General features: G+C 45.3%; 1 protein-coding gene across 1 annotated transcript; it reads left to right on the top strand.

Moving 5' to 3' along the window:
* Window positions 1–240: 240 nt before the first annotated feature.
* foxr1 (forkhead box R1) lies at window positions 241–19,816 on the top strand (the record flags this gene model as incomplete). Its single annotated transcript, XM_083662449.1, has 9 exons — window positions 241–364; window positions 2,562–2,654; window positions 3,605–3,665; window positions 3,790–3,868; window positions 10,546–10,635; window positions 12,878–13,005; window positions 13,934–14,035; window positions 14,165–14,347; window positions 19,693–19,816. 9 exons carry the CDS (start codon window positions 241–243, stop codon window positions 19,814–19,816), a joined length of 984 nt encoding a protein of 327 aa, XP_083518575.1.
* Between the last annotated feature and the right edge of the window lie 723 nt (window positions 19,817–20,539).

The raw sequence follows: 20,539 nt of genomic DNA, 5'->3' as shown, positions 1-20,539 counted from the left end.
ATGAATGGGAGCACACATTGATCACTAGTGTAAATAGTTTACACTGTTAAGATACTGAAATCCAGCAGGTGGCGGTAATGCACAAAACATGTTTGCCAACCGCGATAAAACCCGAGAGAAGTAGAAAAAGTTCAGTCTGGTCTCTTCAGAGTTTTAATTGGGTCTAATGAGGCGTCGGCTGCATGCAGCTGGTGCAGAGCACACACAGGAACAGACCTGTGAACCTCTGAAGCTGCACAAATGTCTTTACAATTTAAAGCCAGAAGTCGCTTCTTGGAGCTCCACTGCTGCACCGGCCTGACGGACTGGGACATGGACGAGGAGATGAAGCTCACAACCACCACCGACCAGTTCCACCAGCTGGGTGAGACGAGGAGGAAGAAGAGCAGGGGGTTTAGGGTTCATATTCACTGTGACAATGATACCAGGCAGTCTGTCTCTAAACACATAGGCCAGTAAATCAGTGGAAAAAATACCTACACCTAACACCTCACCAGTGCGAAGTAGGCCTACTCTGATCCTTTACGTGAAAATAAAAGTAGGCCTACAGCAATGTGAAAATAGTCCATTCCAACAAATCCCGCATGAAAAATCCTACTTAAGTAGCCTAAAAGTAAAGCTATTGTAAGATTCATAAGTTAAATAATTTAATGCATACGTAAATAAATCATACGTTAATTAATAAGACAATAAGCTAATTACAATATTTGAGTTCACTTAGTAAAAGGGATATTTTATGTTTAGTTATATTTACCTAAATTTTGTGTTTGTTATACTGCTGAATCTACCTCTTTGTGGTTAACTAACATTTACGTGAGTAGATTCTCCTTGATTCTGATTGGTTCCGTGCAGACATGTTTTGGGTGTGAACACGGAAGTGAGACAGTGTATTGTGACCGATTGTGACATGTGAAGTGTGGGTAAAGCTGCCGAATTGACCTTACACTATTATCAGCCAAATGTATTTGGTTTGGTCCTTGTGACTGATGTTTCGAGGGATCAGCCGAGCAGCATTTTGCTAAACAAAACCGCGTCACTGGCTGGCAACTGTAATGGAGCCCAACTGACGCGAGGCTTGAGTGGCTGACTGTAGCCGCTTAATTCTGTTTACATTTTAAAAACTGCGACAGTTCACACAACTTTAACACGACATGTAGGCTATATATTTAGAGTCAGCCGGCTAAAGTCAGACACAAGCCTCCCAAAGCTTATGATCCATAGGGTTCCATTGCCGTTGCCACCCAGTGACGTGGTTTGTTTACCAAAATGATGCTAGCCTGCTACATGACATCATTAGATTATAGGCCTACTGAAGCATCAGTCTGTAAGCACAGCATGTTATTGTTGAAGCTGCTGGATGTGGAGTTATAGTTTGATTTACTTTATTTACTCCAGTGGTTCTCCTCCAGAGGGGGCACCAGATGAATCTGAGGGGTTGTGAGATGATTAATGGGAGAGGAAAGAAGAAGAAAAGTTCAGATACAGAAATCTGTTTTCAGGGCTGCACTCTCTAATCTTTGATTTCTTCTGAAAATATTGGATCATTGGAATCTGAATCTGTATGTAGACATGAAAGGAATTTGACTCTGGTTTACATCACACAGAAAAAAGTATATGCATACAAGCTAAAACAAACAGTGAGTTGACAAAGGTACAATTAAACAAATTAACTGCTATTTACAATAAGTGATGTAAAATGTCAGTTTACAAACACGTATATAAGAAAAGAAAAAGTATATATATTCTGAAATGTTTTTCAGCCAAGGACCCCTTACAAGATATAAAATATACCGGGGACCCCCTCATTCTGATTTGTGATTTTGGGCTAAGCTTAATTGTTTCCACGGTAACGTGCTTGACTTTTAATTTGATAGGTTTGTTATTAGAATGTAATCCATGAACCATTTTAGATTTAAAGCATAAACTATTTTCGTTGAACTATGAAGATTTTGCAAAAAAAAATTTTTTTTTTTTATTACATTACATTTACATTACGTCATTTAGCAGACGCTTTTGTTTTGTCCAAAGCGACTTACAATATCACAATTTGTCAACAGTACAGAAAACCACTATGCAACACAATCAATGACAGCCAAGATATTTTGATAGACTAGCACCATGTAGGAAGTAGTTTGAGAAGGAATAAGTAACATGTAGCATTTTTTTTTTACCTGAAAACTTTTCGCGGACCCCCTGGCAAAGTGCCGCGGACCCCCATTTGAGAACCACTGCCTTAGGTGTTATTGCTTAAATATTTCCCTCTGAAATGTAGTGGAGTGGAAGTATAAAGTAGCATCAAATGGAAATACTCAAGTAAAATACAAGTATCTCAAAATTGTACTTAAGTATAGTACTTGAGTAAATGTACTTAGTTACTTTCCACCACTGCACCTCGCATACACAGTAGCCTACTAACACTACTGACGTCAGACGAAAGCTCTTAACACTTTAAAGGCCAAACTGTGGCTCATTGACACTCTGTATAGTCCAGTGTTGAGGTAATGCAAAGACTAGCAGTAATATTGATTTTCATCTGATCAGTATCTTATCACTCTTGACAGATGACAAACTGAATGATCAATACCTGGTCCAGTGGCACTATGCAAGAATCTCCAGAAGGAAAGATGAATACATCTGCCACAGCCAGAAAGCAGGTGAGGGATACATCTGCCACAGCCAGAAAGCAGGTGAGCGATACATCTGCCACAGCCAGAAAGCAGCTGAGTGATACATCTGCCACAACCAGAAAGCAGGTGAGCAATACATCTGCCACAGCCAGAAAGCAGGTAAGCGATACATCTGCCACAGCCAGAAAGCAGCTGAGTGATACATCTGCCACAGCCAGAAAGCAGGTGAGCGATGCATCTGCCACAGCCAGAAAGCAGCTGAGCAGGGCTGAAGCTATACAAGTGCTCAGGGTTCATTATCACTCATTAATGGACGATGTGGAGCGCTGAGGATGGCTGCCTCCATGAAGTCCATCAATTTCTGATAAAGGTGCTTCTACCATGTTCACTTAATCAAAGAAAAAGGAAGACTGTCAATTTATATTTTCATGCGTTTTGCAATCAAAATCAAACGTTTTTCACAATCAAATGGTTTCCGTGGTAACGCCTGGGAAACTGACTACCTGCAACAATCATTACCATCCCATCAGCTTCGCATGCAATGCAAACAGTACATAGGACGAACCTTGGATATGAGTCGGCAACAGGAGGTATTATAAAACGGATGGTTCCGGTCCTTGATTTTGATTGGCTGAGCGGTGTGTGAAGCCGTTGTAAAATACATTGTTTGGCGGAAGAACAATTATTTGTTATCTTTTTGTTGCTGCAACGTTTCCAGGTAGGCTACTGTATGATGTAGTAACGATTTTATAAAGGCAATAAGCGGCTGTGATTTACTGTACAGTGATTTCCCCAGGGACCCCAGTAGTCCTTGTATGTGTTGGTAGGATCCAGCTGGCTTGCAAGGTTAGGATAAAGTTGTTCCATGTAAAATTAACAGTCTTATCAGTCATGATTCTGTATTAATGATTTACTGATGTTGAAATTATTCATGTGGCATCTTTAATATCTCTCGTCTCATCTGTTGTCACCATCAGACTCGTTCGTTCAGTCCAACCTGTGGCTGATGGTTAACCCGAACCTCGCCTGTCCACTCCAGTACAGCAACAAATCTGCTAATCTGCAGACTGTCTGCAAAGCCGCTGGTGACGTCCAGATGCCCACGGAGCCCCGCCCACCTCGCTCTGAACCCCCCCCCCCCCCCCCGCTGTGACCCCCGCAGGTCCACCATGTTGCTCCAGCATGCTGGTCCTGTCCAGGCTGAACAGCTGCTTCCTGCTTCCTCCTCCACCAAACACAGGGTACAAACTGCATAGCCTGGGTAAACCCATCCCCCACGTGACCTGCTCTCAGACCTGTTCTCAGTCACTATGGTCTGGATTCCCACCATTGTTAAACGATTTCCTGCGGTTGTTGGCCCCCCCCCGATAGACCGCTCCATTACGCAACCGTCATCCAACCAGCTTTGTGCACAGAGCACATGCGCAGTGCAGCAGATGGCGTCATCGCTCTGCGACCTTTGTTGTTAGCAAGCGAGCTAACACTTTTCATTTCAGTACTGCTAGCACGCAAATGGTTACAACCAGCTACAAGAAGAGAGAACATCGCGTGACGGTGGTCAGGGAATGAAAGAGGAACAGGACGTGTCTACACGGACCCAAACCTCGATCCCTGCTGCAGATGGCCGCAGATCTGGAGAGATATTTGTGGCTGTGAAGAACAGTCATCATCTATACAGCTGCTGCCAACCTGATGAGGAAACAGGCGTGCTTGTTATGCTGGACACTGAATGCCAGACTGCAGACTTCATCCTCCAGTGCTGTTCGCCTCAGGACTTGAAGGGCTAACGTTGTACCATGGACTGTATACATTCTGTGCTAATAATGCTAGCATGCTAACATCCTTTTCACACACACACACTGAATATACCGAAATGCTAGATTTGATCATGGACTTAACGCTAATGTTAATAAAAACGGCCGCAGTCATAACGGTAAGGTGTGTTTGACCTAATTGAAATATTAACGTTCATGCCCTCACATTTCAGCGTGGTTACAGATAAACCTATTTAACGCTAGCTAGCTACAGTAGATTTTTGGAGGCGTTAATGTGAATGTCATGACGTAGTGAGCGTAGTATTATACTGTATATTATACATAATCCAGATGTAACCTAGCTATAGCTAGACGTTAAGAGGTTAGCGTGAATGCGACTGAGACCTGACATTACTGGCTTGATATCATATTCCAGATGCAACCTAGCTAGATAAGCTCCACACGGCTGTATGAGTAGCTACAATCAAATGTATCAAGCCTTGATATCATATTCCAGATCCAACCTAGCTAGCTAGATGTTAAGAGGTAGGAATATACCGAAATGCTAGACTTGATCGTGGACTTAATGTGAATCCAAAACGGCCACACTCATAACGTTAAGGTGTGTTTGACCTAGCTAGAAATATTAACGTTAATGCCCTCACATTTCAGCGTGGTTACAGATAAACCTATTTAACGCTAGCTAGCTACATTACTGGCTTGATATCATATTCCAGATGCAACCTAGCTAGATAAGCTCCACACGGCTGTATGAGTAGCTACAATCAAATGTATCAAGCCGATATCATATTCCAGATCCAACCTAGCTAGCTAGATGTTAAGAGGTAGGAATATACCGAAATGCTAGACTTGATCGTGGACTTAATGTTAATCCAAAACGGCCACACTCATAACGTTAAGGTGTGTTTGACCTAGCTAGAAATATTAACGTTAATGCCCTCACATTTCAGCGTGGTTACAGATAAACCTATTTAACGCTAGCTAGCTACATTACTGGCTTGATATCATATTCCAGATGCAACCTAGCTAGATAAGCTCCACACGGCTGTATGAGTAGCTACAATCAAATGTATCAAGCCGATATCATATTCCAGATCCAACCTAGCTAGCTAGATGTTAAGAGGTAGGAATATACCGAAATGCTAGACTTGATCGTGGACTTAATGTTAATCCAAAACGGCCACACTCATAACGTTAAGGTGTGTTTGACCTAGCTAGAAATATTAACGTTAATGCCCTCACATTTCAGCGTGGTTACAGATAAACCTATTTAACGCTAGCTAGCTACATTACTGGCTTGATATCATATTCCAGATGCAACCTAGCTAGATAAGCTCCACACGGCTGTATGAGTAGCTACAATCAAATGTATCAAGCCGATATCATATTCCAGATCCAACCTAGCTAGCTAGATGTTAAGAGGTAGGAATATACCGAAATGCTAGACTTGATCGTGGACTTAATGTTAATCCAAAACGGCCACACTCATAACGTTAAGGTGTGTTTGACCTAGCTAGAAATATTAACGTTAATGCCCTCACATTTCAGCGTGGTTACAGATAAACCTATTTAACGCTAGCTAGCTACATTACTGGCTTGATATCATATTCCAGATGCAACCTAGCTAGATAAGCTCCACACGGCTGTATGAGTAGCTATAATCAAATGTATCAAGCCGATATCATATTCCAGATCCAACCTAGCTAGCTAGATGTTAAGAGGTAGGAATATACCGAAATGCTAGACTTGATCGTGGACTTAATGTTAATCCAAAACGGCCACACTCATAACGTTAAGGTGTGTTTGACCTAGCTAGAAGTTAAGAGGTTAGCGTGAATGCGACTGAGACCTGACATTACTGAAGTGAATACAAGTGACCTATATTTTTCAATCCTGTCTTTGAATAAAAGTTGTACATTGTGTTATGCTTGAAAACCATGTCTTTGCTCCCTTATGTGTTCACAATTACAACAAATCTGTATGGTTTATCTGTTGGCATTAAACCGTGGTATTTCCTTGGGTGATATTCCATATTTGTCATTAAACCTAGCTGTTCACATAAATTTGCAATGATGATCGACCACGTGAGATATCACAAGTAGCCTACTTTTATTAAAAAATAAAATGCAAAGAGAGGTTTCCTTCTCTAACTATTGGTGCGTTCACAAAATATTTCAGCGTTTCATAACTATAATAGCCTAATGTTACTGTAGCCTGGATGACGTCAGCTAATGCTACCCAGCCTTCCAGCGTTTATCTTCCATAATGCATTAAATCATAATCACAATGCGAAGACATTAGCTGATCACCACAGAGCTGCACAGACAAGTTTATCAGATAATTTCGCCGTAAAATGTGTCCAGGTGATCAGCTCTGAAGCCCCGGCTTGTATGGTCCGCTCAAATCCGATTTCGATATAGGTGTTATTTTGATCAATATTGTATAGCTGGCTAGACAGAGGAGTTTATCTGGAATCAGTGTGACAAGATCCCTGCTGCTAGCTTGTCTGCCTTTCTGTGTCAGAGTATCTAGCTACATTATCTGCATTACATGCTACACCATGCAAATATATTTCGATATAATTCAAACAATTAGCCCACTGTACTACTGGACTGTGTATTGCTGTGAATAAGTTAGATTTGATTGTGTAAAGTGTATCAGCTTTAAATATCCAATATATACAGCATTAAACAAACGACCAGCAGCATTCAAATGTGCAAAAACGTTATATTTATTGAAATGTGGTGATCTCATGTCACATTACATAATGTTATGCCCAAATGGTCTACTGCCCAGAAGCGTCACTTTACATGTTTGGTAGGGAATTATTTTAATTATGTTAAACCAGCGTTTATCTTCCATAATGCATTAAATCATAATCACAATGCTATGAAGACATTAGCTGATCACCACAGAGCAGCACAGACAAGTTTATCAGATAATTTCGCCATAAAATGTGTCCAGGTGATCAGCTCTGAAGCCCTGGCTTGTATGGTCCGCTAAAATCCGATTTCGATAACGCTAGGTGTTATTTTGATCAACAGACCTCAACCTCAACAGCTGTTTTCACTTGAATTTCCTCACGTAGTTGCATAGCCATATAGCTAGCCAGCTAGTAGCTAGCTCGGGAGCTATGCTTTAGAGAGGCCAAATGCTAACGGCTAGGTAGTGCTAAGCCGCTGCAGCTGTTACACGTCATTGACAAAGACGCACTCTCTGATTGGCCGATCACGGCAGGACTGATGTTGGCAGTCACGCCGTCACTCATTGGCTGCGGGGTGGCTGCGGGTCTGCGCGGGTCTTTCAATCGCCCCAGAAATCGATCTGAATGGCCCGGAGTCTAGACGCTAGTGACTGGGAACTGAGAGAGCAGGTCACGTGGTGGCTGGGTTTACCTAGGCTACAAACTGCACACATCAGCAGCCATCACACTGTGTTCTGTACCAGTGACCTAGTATAACCTCAGTCTTTCAATGGCTTTCACCGATTGTAGCATCGGCGTAGGAAGCGGTTGGCCATTGGAGGGACTTGCAGACTGTAAAAGTTTAAGTTTATCAGAAAGGCTACGACACTAAGCCACTAAGGGTGCTTTCTCACTGGCGCCCAGGTACCGTTCCCGAGTGTGAATGTTGCGTTTCCGTTCTGTTCTGCGCCCGGGCGCGCAACAGGGAACCGTGACAGGATCCACTTGAAAAGGAGGTCTGGGGAGCGCTCACTTGCGAGCGTGAAAGCCAACCGTTCCGAACCACATAAGACAACACACAGGTGAGGATCAACTCCGGCATAGTTGATAACGCAAGTGCACTCTGTTCCGTTTCCGAGCGCGGAAGAAATGTTGTAATGTGAAAGCTGACCAGCGGGGGAGAGGGGAGGGGGGGCAATCGTTCCTGGGTGCAGAAAGAACGAAAGCAATCGTTCCCAGTGAGAAAGCAGCCTAAGACAAATTAGTCATTATGTAATCTTGCATATTGTGGCAATAAAAGTGATTCTGATTCTGAAAGTCAATTTATTTGTACAGTAATCACAAATCCTCTTATTTCACTCAATGGCATTTGTACCCTGGCATGTGGCCTTTGTGGCCCCCAAGAATTGTGACACCGAAGGCCAAATTGCCCCTGCCTAAGATGATGACATTCGAAGCCTGGTTTATCCAGTCTATGGCTGCAAAAAAAGTCAGATTGAATAGAAGTCTATGGGAAAATTACCCTACTTCAAGAGCAAAAGAGACGATAAAGCAGAATATGCTTTGGGACGTTGACTAGTCTCTCAAGCCTCTTCTACTAGTCTCTTCTACATTCAGCGAATGCACGATTAGACAGTCTGTAATTCACTCCCACAGAACATGGACAAAGGAAGTTGGGGGGGCGGGGGGGGGGACGCTTCAGACCGGAGGAAGTTCGAACCGATTCAGGTGATTGGAGAATACAAGCGGACATCCGCTCTTATTCGCCAATCACCTGCCTTTAGATGGGACATCCGGGACATCCCCCCCCCCTCTCATCGCTCATTATTTCCCTGAGTTTCCCTTTTCCGTTTTGACCAAGTATTCCCAGCTCGACGTACAGACGTACAGACGTACAGACGTTTAGGCGGAAGCATTTGAAAATTGCGAGAGCCAACCGTCTGTTCTAGCCGCTGACAGGTCGCCTGTCCAGTGATCACGCAGCTCGCTGATTACAAAAACACGATTTCAGACGGAAGCCCGTCTTTATTGTCACACGAACACACTACAACACATGCATGCGGCCACAACACACACTCATGCTGACGGTGGCTGGTGAAATATGTCCTCTGCATTTGACCCATCCAGGCCTGTCCTTTCCTCCAGGGGGCAGGCCAGGAGCAGTGGTCGCTTTTTCTTTCCGGCGCCAGGGGACCATCATTGGACCATCATTGGACCAACTTCAGATGTTGTCGTCACTGGTCGGATGACGATCTTCTGCATGTTTTTAGTGGGGGGTTATGTACGGAGGAACCCACTGGGGGGTACGGGGAGAACATGCAAACTCCACACAGAAAGGCCCTTTCGACGAGATAGCCCACCTGAGCAGTAGGCACTGAAGATATGGGGGGGTCACAACTCCAGCGCCCACAGCGTCCCAGGCGAGAATCGAACTCAGGACCTTCTAGCTGTGAGGCGACAGCGCTACCAACTGCGCCACCGTACCCCACGGGCCAATAGCAGGCAGTCTATGCCTGGTGCTGGTGTGCTGGACGCGACTAGCCTGGGTAAACCCAGCCTCCACGTGACCTCTATCTATGTGCTCTCAGTCACAAGACTGTGACTGTGACTGATAGCACATAGATAGAGGTCACGTGGAGGCTGGGTTTACCCAGGCTAGGACGCGACAATACGAACAGGTAGATAATGTTACTGCAGTCAAATAACATTCCATAAGCATACCGGTAGTAATGTTGGGCATACTTGCGACTGTCCACACAAGACGGTATTGTTATTAGCGGAGCTTCTTGGTGGTAAATCAATTAGCTATATCAGTTAGCCGTGTTATCAAGCAAGCTAACGTTATCTAATAGCCAGCCTCACAGCAGCTAACAAGACAAGCTAACACTAATGTAAAAGGTCCCCCCCTCATGAACTGAAAACACAGCCCAACTCTATTATCACCCCTCCCCGATGTCGGTCATATTGCTGCTGTTTGGGCTTCACTAGATACATCTTTTTTCTTTTTCTGTGTGGACCTTTTAGACTGTGTTGTTGCAGGTTGTTTGCTAACGTTTTTTGACTGCATTAGCTAGAAACGTCAGATAAGCGCGATTTTCCGCAAAACCTCGGCCCGAGTCCTTCCGAAGTCTGCTCATAGAATTCAGCCCAGCACAAGAACGGATGAATGCAGAGAGACGTGGCTGCTCTAATTTTTTAAGTTGCATTACGGAACATTCAATCATTGGTAATAAAAAAAACACTTGTGCACATTAATTTCTTCCCAAATCTTACATAATGGGCCTTTAAAAGAAGACAAATACAGACACTGCAGATGAGATAAAAAAATAAGACGTTTATAAAGTAATTTAATCCCAAATGAGAAAAATATCAGATGACAAAACGAGAGAAATGCAACAGAAATCAGTGTTTTCATTCACAGTCTATCTGAATGTAACCTTCATCCAATCTTCATCATCAGTTCAGAGATGAAGACGGCACTTCCACGATGGACTTTCCTGCATATCGACAAACCCAGAAGCGACGCAAGGGGCGGAGCCCCAGAGTCAGGGTAAGGGAGCTCCGCCCACCACCAGGCACATGACTGAGGGAGCAGGACACCCTTCAATTAGCATTGAGTATTGCCTTATTTGGTAACACTTCACATTTACAAGGTTTGAGCAATAAGGTTAAGGCTGTTAATTAAGGGTAACCATTAAGCAGGTTAATCGCTGCTTATTATACTCATTATCAGTGTTGGGGGTAACTCATTACAAAAGTAACATATTACATGTAATATATTACTTTTAGCAGTAACTTAGTAATATAACTTATTACTTTTAGGATTTCAGTAATATTATACCAGTTACTTTGTCAAGTAACTCAAGTTACAAATTGAGTTAAAAAAAAAGTTTAATCAAGGCACATATTTAAATAAAGATGCAATCATTTCCTAATCGAATTGTCTGTTTTTATGCAAATAACCACTACAGATTACTACAAAGGAAAATAATAACATTTAGAATTTTGGATTGTTTACACTGACTTCAAGGCAGTTGACATTATTTTTCGGGATGGTTCAGCAGCAGCGATGTCATTCTGCTGCTGCTGTTGTTTTGGTGAAAGTAATGCAAAAGTAGTGTAATAAGCAACGAATTAGAAAAAATAGAAAAATACCCGCACCATGGAGCAGCTCCAATAAATTTAATTTAAACAGCTACTGCAAGCTTTCGACCCTCACAGGGGTCTTCATCAGGCATAAGTAACGAGTTACTCTACTCAGACAGTAATGTTGTAAAGTAACTTATTACTTTCAAATGAGAGTAACTAGTAATATGTAGTATATTTCATTTTGAAAGTAACTTGCCCAACACTGCTCATTATGAAGTGGCACTTCACTCCTAAAGTCACCAGGAAGTGAAGGAGTTATTGTCCCAAAAAAAACAGCCATCTGAAAAAGCAATGATCTTCCTTCAGGAAAAAGCTCCATAAAACAAATCCAGCCCGATGCCTCAAAGCGGTGCAATGACCTTTTCCCCCGAGCTCCACGCGCTGTCACATGGACTCGTGACAATCACTCAGAGCTGAAGGGTTTTTTTCACCAGAAGGTGGTAAACGCACACAAATCACTTCTTCTGTCAGGTAGATTAGTAATCCGCTTTGTGAACCCTCACATCGTGTACATTTCTCACCCCAGACCTCCACACAGCGAGCTCCAGAAGCCCCGCCCTAAAATGCCATTTTACTGTCCGAATGTTTAAAAGATATGTGGCTTGTGGAAAATAAGCCCAATATTTACTTACTGACTATGGGGGCAAAATAATCTGTCATAATCTGACATCACGTTCACTTTTCCCATTGACTCCAATACACTCAGACCTGGTGCTAGTCTCCTAAGGTGGGGGCAGTGGTGAACCCCACGTGACACAGATACAGGAAGTGACTGGAAGTTGAACTGTCTCTATAATCATCTCAGGTGGAGCTGAATTGGAGCGTATGAGATTCCAAGGTGCAGCCCACATATTTATGCGGGCAGACGTCACCTACTGGCTGAAGGCTGAAGTGCATGCCAATGTTCAGTGTTACATCCCTGCAGTATGGTTGGTTAGGCAAGAGAGCCTCCAGAGGGTGACAGATGTTTGGGAAATATAACCAGTGTTGGCCAAGTTACTTTCAAAATGTAATATACTACATATTACTAGTTACTTTCATTTGAAAGTAATAAGTTACTTTACAATATTACTTTGTGTGTAGAGTAACTCGTTACTTATTACACTACTTTTCAATTACTTTTACCAAAACAACAGCAGCAGCAGAATTACATTGCCGCCCCGGAACCATCCCGAAAAATAATTTCAACCACCTTGAAGTCAAGTGTAAACAATCCAAAATTCTAAATGTTATTCTTTTCCTTTGTTATTGTCATCTATAGTGGTTATTTGCATAAAAACACAGTTTGATTAGGAAATGATTGTATCTTTTTGAAATATGTGCTTTGATTTAATAAAATGTAACTCAATTTGTAACTTGAGTTACTTGACAAAGTAACTGGTAGCCTACAGTATAATATTACTGAAATCCTATAAGTAATAAGTTATATTACTGAGTTACTGCTAAAAGTAATATATTACATGTAATATGTTACTTTTGTAATGAGTTACTACCCCCAACACTGAATATAACCTATATCTGGATATCGGCTTTTGAGATGTTGAAAATTGGAATGAAAACTGAAAGTGCCAAATCTCATGTACCAGTTACCTCACAAGCTTACTTTAGGCGCCGTTTGAATAAAAGTCCTCTGTTCTTTCCAGGACAGTAAGACCCTGAAGACGGGCGGCTGGCCTCGCCCCCCGGTCAACTACTGCATCCTGATCGCCATGGCGCTCTGCAGCAGCCAGACAGGGAGTCTGAACGTCCAGCAGATTTACAACTTTACCAGGTCTGTCCGACTCCACACACTCAGCGTTGGAGCGCTGCGTTCAGGCCCGTTGCTCACATCACGGGCCTCTTTGTTATTATTATTATTGGAAATATTGCGTGCTTTGCATGTTAATTTCTAGCGCGCCGTGCATGCTAGGGTAGGTGACTGGTGATTGGTCCATCTGAGGAATGACTATAGATCTATGACGGTGTAGCCTGATGGTGTTGCATGTGATGGTGGTTACTGTATATCACTCGTTTGTTTTGAATCTGGATTGGGCTTCTAGATGTTTTAGCTTGGACTTTTGGCACAAGGGATGGTAACATCTTGTCCTGTGTATTAATGAATCATAATATTACATTCACTTTCAAGTTTATTGGAATTAAGTTTCAAACTATGCTATTCAGATTTAGTTTTTCAATGCAATTATTCAAGTTAAATACAAATTGAAATAATGTGATTCAAATTTAAAGCACTTAAAAACCATTGAGGGCACCAATCAGTAACGACGACTTTAGTGATCCGAAGCGCCCAGTCCACCCACCCAACCTTACTGTTGACTTTTGAAAACAAGCCACTCTCTCATTGGTGCTACGACCTGTCATTCAATCCAATTCAGCAGCTGGGGCTGCGAAGCTACACAGACTCATTTATGTAGTATGCGGGAACGCAGTGATTCAACATAATATTTCAGTCTGAGTAGAGACTACGTATGACCTGTCCCCCAGACAATCTGATGCGTTTACTTAGAATACGACCTGTCCCCCAGACAATCTGATGTGTTTACTTAGACTAGGTATGACCTGTCCCCCAGACAATCTGATGTGTTTACTTAGACTACGTATGACCTGTCCCCCAGACAATCTGATGTGTTTACTTGACAGTTTGGACACTCGGAGCATCGGCTTAATCAGGACCTCGCATGTCACTTCCTGTCATTTCCCAGAGAGCACTTCCCCTTCTTCCAGACGGCGCCGGATGGCTGGAAGAACACGATCCGCCACAACCTGTGCTTCAGCAACAGCTTCCGCAAGACGGCGCACCAGCTGTGCAGGGAGGGGACGGGCCACCAGCTGTGCAGGGAGGGGACGGGCCAACAGCTGTGCAGGGAGGGGACGGCACACCAGCTGTGCAGGGAGGGGACGTGCAGGGAGGGGACGACCCACCAGCTGTGCAGAGAGGGGACGGGCCAACAGCTGTGCAGGGAGGGCAAGAGGAAGTCGTGTCTGTGGCACCTGACACTGGACGGCCGGCGCCGCCTGAGGGAGGAGATCTGCAATCTGACCGGAGAGTTGTTCAAAGAGCTGAAGAGGAGCATGTCCCGCACGGGTGAGGGGGCTGAGGGTGGAGGACAGAGGTGGTATTATTGTAGGATGAAAACCCAAATAAATCAAATGGAATAAAAGTAAGCTTAAAAGGTATAAAAAGACGATAGAAAGATGGTAAATGGATGATAAAAAGACGGATCGAGACGATGAAAAGCTGATAATAAAAGATTAAAAATACAATAAAAAAGATGAAAAGAAAGTAAATAAAAGCAAGTCTATAAAAATGGGTTTAAGAAGTGATTTAAAATAAGTCACTGATTCTGCGAGCCTACAGTATCTCCTCGGGCCAGTCATTCCAAATGGAGGAATGTGGAATGGATGGATGACTATGCCTTCATAGTCATCTAAAGATTGCGGGGAGCAACACGACATGAAGTGGGAGAGGGTCTGCTCCAGTGAGGGGTGCAACACGACATGAAGGGGGAGAGGGTCTGCTCCAGTGAGGGGTGCAACACGACATGAAGGGGGAGAGGGTCTGCTCCAGTGAGGGGAGCAACACGACATGAAGTGGGAGAGGGTCTGCTCCAGTGAGGGGAGCAACACGACATGAAGGGGGAGAGGGTCTGCTCCAGTGAGGGGTGCAACACGACATGAAGGGGGAGAGGGTCTGCTCCAGTGAGGGGTGCAACACGACATGAAGGGGGAGAGGGTCTGCTCCAGTGAGGGGTGCAACACGACATGAAGTGAGAGAGGGTCTGCTCCAGTGAGGGGAGCAACACGACATGAAGGGGGAGAGGGTCTGCTCCAGTGAGGGGAGCAACACGACATGAAGGGGGAGAGGGTCTGCTCCAGTGAGGGGAGCAACACGACATGAAGGGGGAGAGGGTCTGCTCCAGTGAGGGGAGCAACACGACATGAAGGGGGAGAGGGTCTGCTCCAGTGAGGGGAGCAACACGACATGAAGTGAGAGAGGGTCTGCTCCAGTGAGGGGTGCAACACGACATGAAGTGGGAGAGGGTCTGCTCCAGTGAGGGGAGCAACACGACATGAAGTGGGAGAGGGTCTGCTCCAGTGAGGGGAGCAACACGACATGAAGTGAGAGAGGGTCTGCTCCAGTGAGGGGAGCAACACGACATGAAGGGGGAGAGGGTCTGCTCCAGTGAGGGGAGCAACACGACATGAAGGGGGAGAGGGTCTGCTCCAGTGAGGGGTGCAACACGACATGAAGTGGGAGAGGGTCTGCTCCAGTGAGGGGTGCAACACGACATGAAGTGGGAGAGGGTCTGCTCCAGTGAGGGGTGCAACACGACATGAAGTGGGAGAGGGTCTGCTCCAGTGAGGGGAGCAACACGACATGAAGTGGGAGAGGGTCTGCTCCAGTGAGGGGTGCAACACGACATGAAGTGGGAGAGGGTCTGCTCCAGTGAGGGGTGCAACACGACATGAAGGGGGAGAGGGTCTGCTCCAGTGAGGGGTGCAACACGACATGAAGGGGGAGAGGGTCTGCTCCAGTGAGGGGTGCAACACGACATGAAGGGGGAGAGGGTCTGCTCCAGTGAGGGGAGCAACACGACATGAAGTGAGAGAGGGTCTGCTCCAGTGAGGGGAGCAACACGACATGAAGTGAGAGAGGGTCTGCTCCAGTGAGAGGTGCAACACGACATGAAGTGAGAGAGGGTCTGCTCCAGTGAGAGGTGCAACACGACATGAAGTGAGAGAGGGTCTGCTCCAGTGAGGGGAGCAACACGACATGAAGTGAGAGAGGGTCTGCTCCAGTGAGGGGAGCAACACGACATGAAGTGAGAGAGGGTCTGCTCCAGTGAGGAGTGGGGGTGCAACACGACATGAAGTGAGAGAGGGTCTGCTCCAGTGAGAGGTGCAACACGACATGAAGTGAGAGAGGGTCTGCTCCAGTGAGGAGTGGGGGTGCAACACGACATGAAGTGAGAGAGGGTCTGCTCCAGTGAGAGGTGCAACACGACATGAAGTGAGAGAGGGTCTGCTCCAGTGAGGGGAGCAACACGACATGAAGGGGGAGAGGGTCTGCTCCAGTGAGGGGAGCAACACGACATGAAGGGGGAGAGGGTCTGCTCCAGTGAGGGGTGCAACACGACATGAAGGGGGAGAGGGTCTGCTCCAGTGAGGGGAGCAACACGACATGAAGTGGGAGAGGGTCTGCTCCAGTGAGGGGAGCAACACGACATGAAGTGAGAGAGGGTCTGCTCCAGTGAGGGGAGCAACACGACATGAAGGGGGAGAGGGTCTGCTCCAGTGAGGGGAGCAACACGACATGAAGTGGGAGAGGGTCTGCTCCAGTGAGGGGAGCAACACGACATGAAGTGAGAGAGGGTCTGCTCCAGTGAGGGGTGCAACACGACATGAAGTGGGAGAGGGTCTGCTCCAGTGACGAGTGGGGGTGCAACACGACATGAAGTGAGAGAGGGTCTGCTCCAGTGACGAGTGGGACAAACATTGATGGGGGGGCGGCAGTGCAGTGGTAGCGCGGTCATCTCACAGCAAGAAGGTCCTGGGTTCGGTTCCCACCTTGGGACACTGTGGGCGCTGGTCAGTGCCTACTGCCCAGGTGGGCTCGTCAAAAGGGCCTTTCTGTGCAGTGTTTGCATGTTGTCCCGCATAGTGTCTGTAAAATCCTTTCAAGTTCAGATGCAGATAAACGTGGAGTGGCCATGGATGATTCTCCAATCTGACCCGTGTGAAGCTGGCAGAGCTGACTCTTATAGCCCTCGAACGTGACAACATTACCGTATGACATAAGTGAAATCACTAAACTTCAACAGTGACATGTCAGGTGTAAATATTCAATGATGAACTTATCATCAATTATGACATCATTACTGTTGACATCGTCTTCAATGATGACATCATTAAAACCCAATTAAAACCATTAAAACAGTGACATCATCACGGTGACGTCGTAACGTTCAACAGTGACATCAGTGAAATCATCAATGACATCATCAGCGGTGACATCATCATCATTGGCAACAGCGCTGACATCATCATCGGTGACATCATCTAACACTCGTCATCATTGGTGACATCATCTAACAGTATCATTGACTCTGTAATATAAGCACATGGGCAGTGTTTACCTTCTCTCTCTGTTGACCTTATGGAGAAAAATCGTCCCTTTCTCTTCCTGCAGAAACTTTGCCCCTGTCAGCTGCAAGTCATTAAGGCTTGTTAAAGTTGAAGTGAACCAGAAGGGAATGCAATAGCGCGAGCGTCGGAGACTGTAAACAAATCTTGTCTGAGATGACAGGGTTGAGAGGTGAACCATATGGTGTCGATGATTTGATTTGACAATTATGGGGTCTGGCTTTGGCATTGGACAATCCGGGCGTGTTCCACCCCCAAATCTAGTGGGATTCAGCGTGTTGTCGTGCTACGCGAGTGGGATCCGCCGAGTACCAGGCAGCCAACTGCTTCGTGCGGAACGAGCGGACAATCCGATGCATGGGTGCTGCCCGCCCGCCTGGAATCTCCGAGGGGCGACCCCTGACAACCAGGCTTTCAGTTGCGCGCCATTATTGCTATTGCGGTAAATACAATATTCCTGGAATGCGAGTTTTAACGAGCCACTTACATTTCTTTGCATTCTTAGGAATTCTGCCAGATGACAGGCACTAGGCGCCATTTTCTCCTTCATTTGGAGGAGAAAATTATCCTGAAATGAAGATTTGATTGACAGCTGCCATGTCGTGATATGATTGGTTGAAATGCGGTAGAAATCTGATAGTACTAGGTGACGTCAGCAAACTGTAGATTACTGTTATGAATGAAATCTTGTGAAAAAGAAGAAATTAGATTTTTGTGATTTCTTTTTTGCATACATTATTAAATAGGTGCACTGCATACCCAGGTATTTGAACTAAAAGAAAATAAGTCATTTTTGGGTTCAGCTCGACTTTAAGGCTCTGGATTCTGCATGGATGTGCGCATACTTAAAAAATACAAATAAACAATAACTGCCGCCCTCGGAGCAGATTCCGCGTCTCGAGCAGAACTTCCGCACCTCCGTTGTGACACGTTGTGATGTAAAATGCGTCACAACAGCGCATTTTGCCAGAGGAGGAAATGGGAGCTCTCCAGAGAGAGAAGGTAAACACTGTCCATGTGCTTATATTACCCAGATTATATTTAAGCAATATAGCATGAGAGCCAGTGTGTTGTGGCATATATATCCCGCTGATCAGCTGTTATCCCACGAGGCCGCAGGCCGAGTGGGATAACAGAAATCGGTCAATAATGACTAGGCAGTGTGCCCTTTTCTGCTATCCATCCTAGCGGAAATAATTCATATATAACCTACGTAATGTATGGAGATGCAGTGAGCAGCAGGGGGCGATATACTGTAGGTTAGGTGCCTGAAATGAAATGGTGGTCGGGGTGGCGGATGGCGTATGCATACGCTTCAGATGCCGACGACCGGTGTTCGATCCCTAGTGTGACACTTGCCCAATAGTACTTCCCCGCAAGGAAGACAGAGACTAGTTACTTTTCTCAATAGAACAAGGTTTATTTTCACACAGGCATATCATTATGCCCTAGAGTTCAAAGTTGGCAATTCAGCTTTACAGTGTAATCAGTTTAATCGTTCTAAAAACAGTGGCATAGACTTCCTACACACACACAAGAAAACAGAACACAAAGCACAGCATTAATAAAACACATCCTATTCCTATACCTGTATTCCCAATAGTAACTGAGACCAGGGGACCTCAAAGCTAAGCTAACATACCGTTTTCCTTCATGAACCTACAGTACAGGCACAGCTCCAGCAGATACATACAGCAAGGACAGGACGGACAATGTAGACACAGCCGTGCCCTACCAGCAACACAGAATAATACAGGTTTAATACATTAATATACACAATTGCCACAGTCCCCCAAAACGTCAGAAGCAAGAAACCAAAATACATTTAATGCACATAATCCTAACCTACCAGTGCACCCGCCAACACCGCGCTGTCCCACGGCTAGCGTCCACACACTGGCAGCCAATACACCCACGATCTCCTGCTAAGACAAATTGCACCGGTTTAAATCATATCATCAACACAGCTAAAACACTATTTACTAAAACAACTAAAACAGCTACTTACATTCCGTTATGGGCGCAGGCTCACACTGATGCCAGACGACGACACGTAGTCGGCTGGCCACGCACAAACAAATTAGAGCCGGCTGCCCTGCAAGCCTGTGCTTTAAACGCTTCCTGCCTGCGTAGCCCAACGTGCTGACGCAACCCCAGGAGACACGCCCCCTGGCACGTTACACTCACCCCCCCTGAGCAAAAAATCATCGTCCCGATGATTTAACAAGCTAAACTATAAAGTGCTTACAGGTAGAAATAATATCATTCAGCGCCATTACCCACAAATGATTAGTGTGTGCCACTACCTGAGCCACAGCCCCTCTTTCCCGACCCTGGACGGTAGATTGCGGGAGGTGAAAGGGGTTGGAATGGTGACCCGCTGTCCGCCTGCTGGACCGACGCAGGGGTACCACCGATGGATCCTGACTCCCCGCTTCTGAACTAGATGCCCCACTCAGCTCATGGTCACTTAACTCCTCTTCTGGCCCACTGTCATCCATGTCACCTGGCTCCCGGGCAGCAATAGGTGACTGCCAACCGGATCTCTCTTCTGAGGGTACTGGCTCCACCTGTGGGGTCCGGCGTGTAATGTTCACAAGCTTTAGCTTGCTGTACTTATTTACTGTATAATAACAGGATAGAGAGAGAGAGAGAATTTCACTGCTGTTCGATATTTACTTTATTCCACACTGGACAGACAGGAACCGGAAGCATACAACACCATGTCAAACCCACCATCGCCCTCCGGTGGCACCCCGGGGAATATTACCAAGGACTACATCATCAAATACATCACAACTCCTCCCCACTTATTTATCATGCAGTCCCCCTGGAAACCTAGGCGAATGTTAGGTAGTAAAACCTTATCAAACCGAACAACACAGCAACATAACATTTGCATAGTAATTAGTAAGTCAATACTTCAAACACAAAAACTGTCCATGCATTATGAAACCATAACTGAATGTTTCTAAACGTTAAAGTTATGCCTACATTTAAAGGCTGCAAAAACCCCTCCACCCGTAACTAAACTGGTGTGGCAAAGCCCTACAACAAAAGTCCTTTACAGACTAAGGCGATCGGGGGGTTTGATGACCCGTGAGGGGTACCTTCTCACAGTCTCTGGAGGAGTACCAGTCTCAACTGAGACATCAGGTGGCACT

The sequence above is a fragment of the Poromitra crassiceps genome (genome assembly GCF_964638095.1).
Source record: "Poromitra crassiceps genome assembly, chromosome: 28".
Lineage (NCBI taxonomy): Eukaryota > Metazoa > Chordata > Actinopteri > Beryciformes > Melamphaidae > Poromitra > Poromitra crassiceps.
Note: the sequence above shows the minus strand (reverse complement) of the source record. Positions and strands in the feature narration are given on the sequence as shown.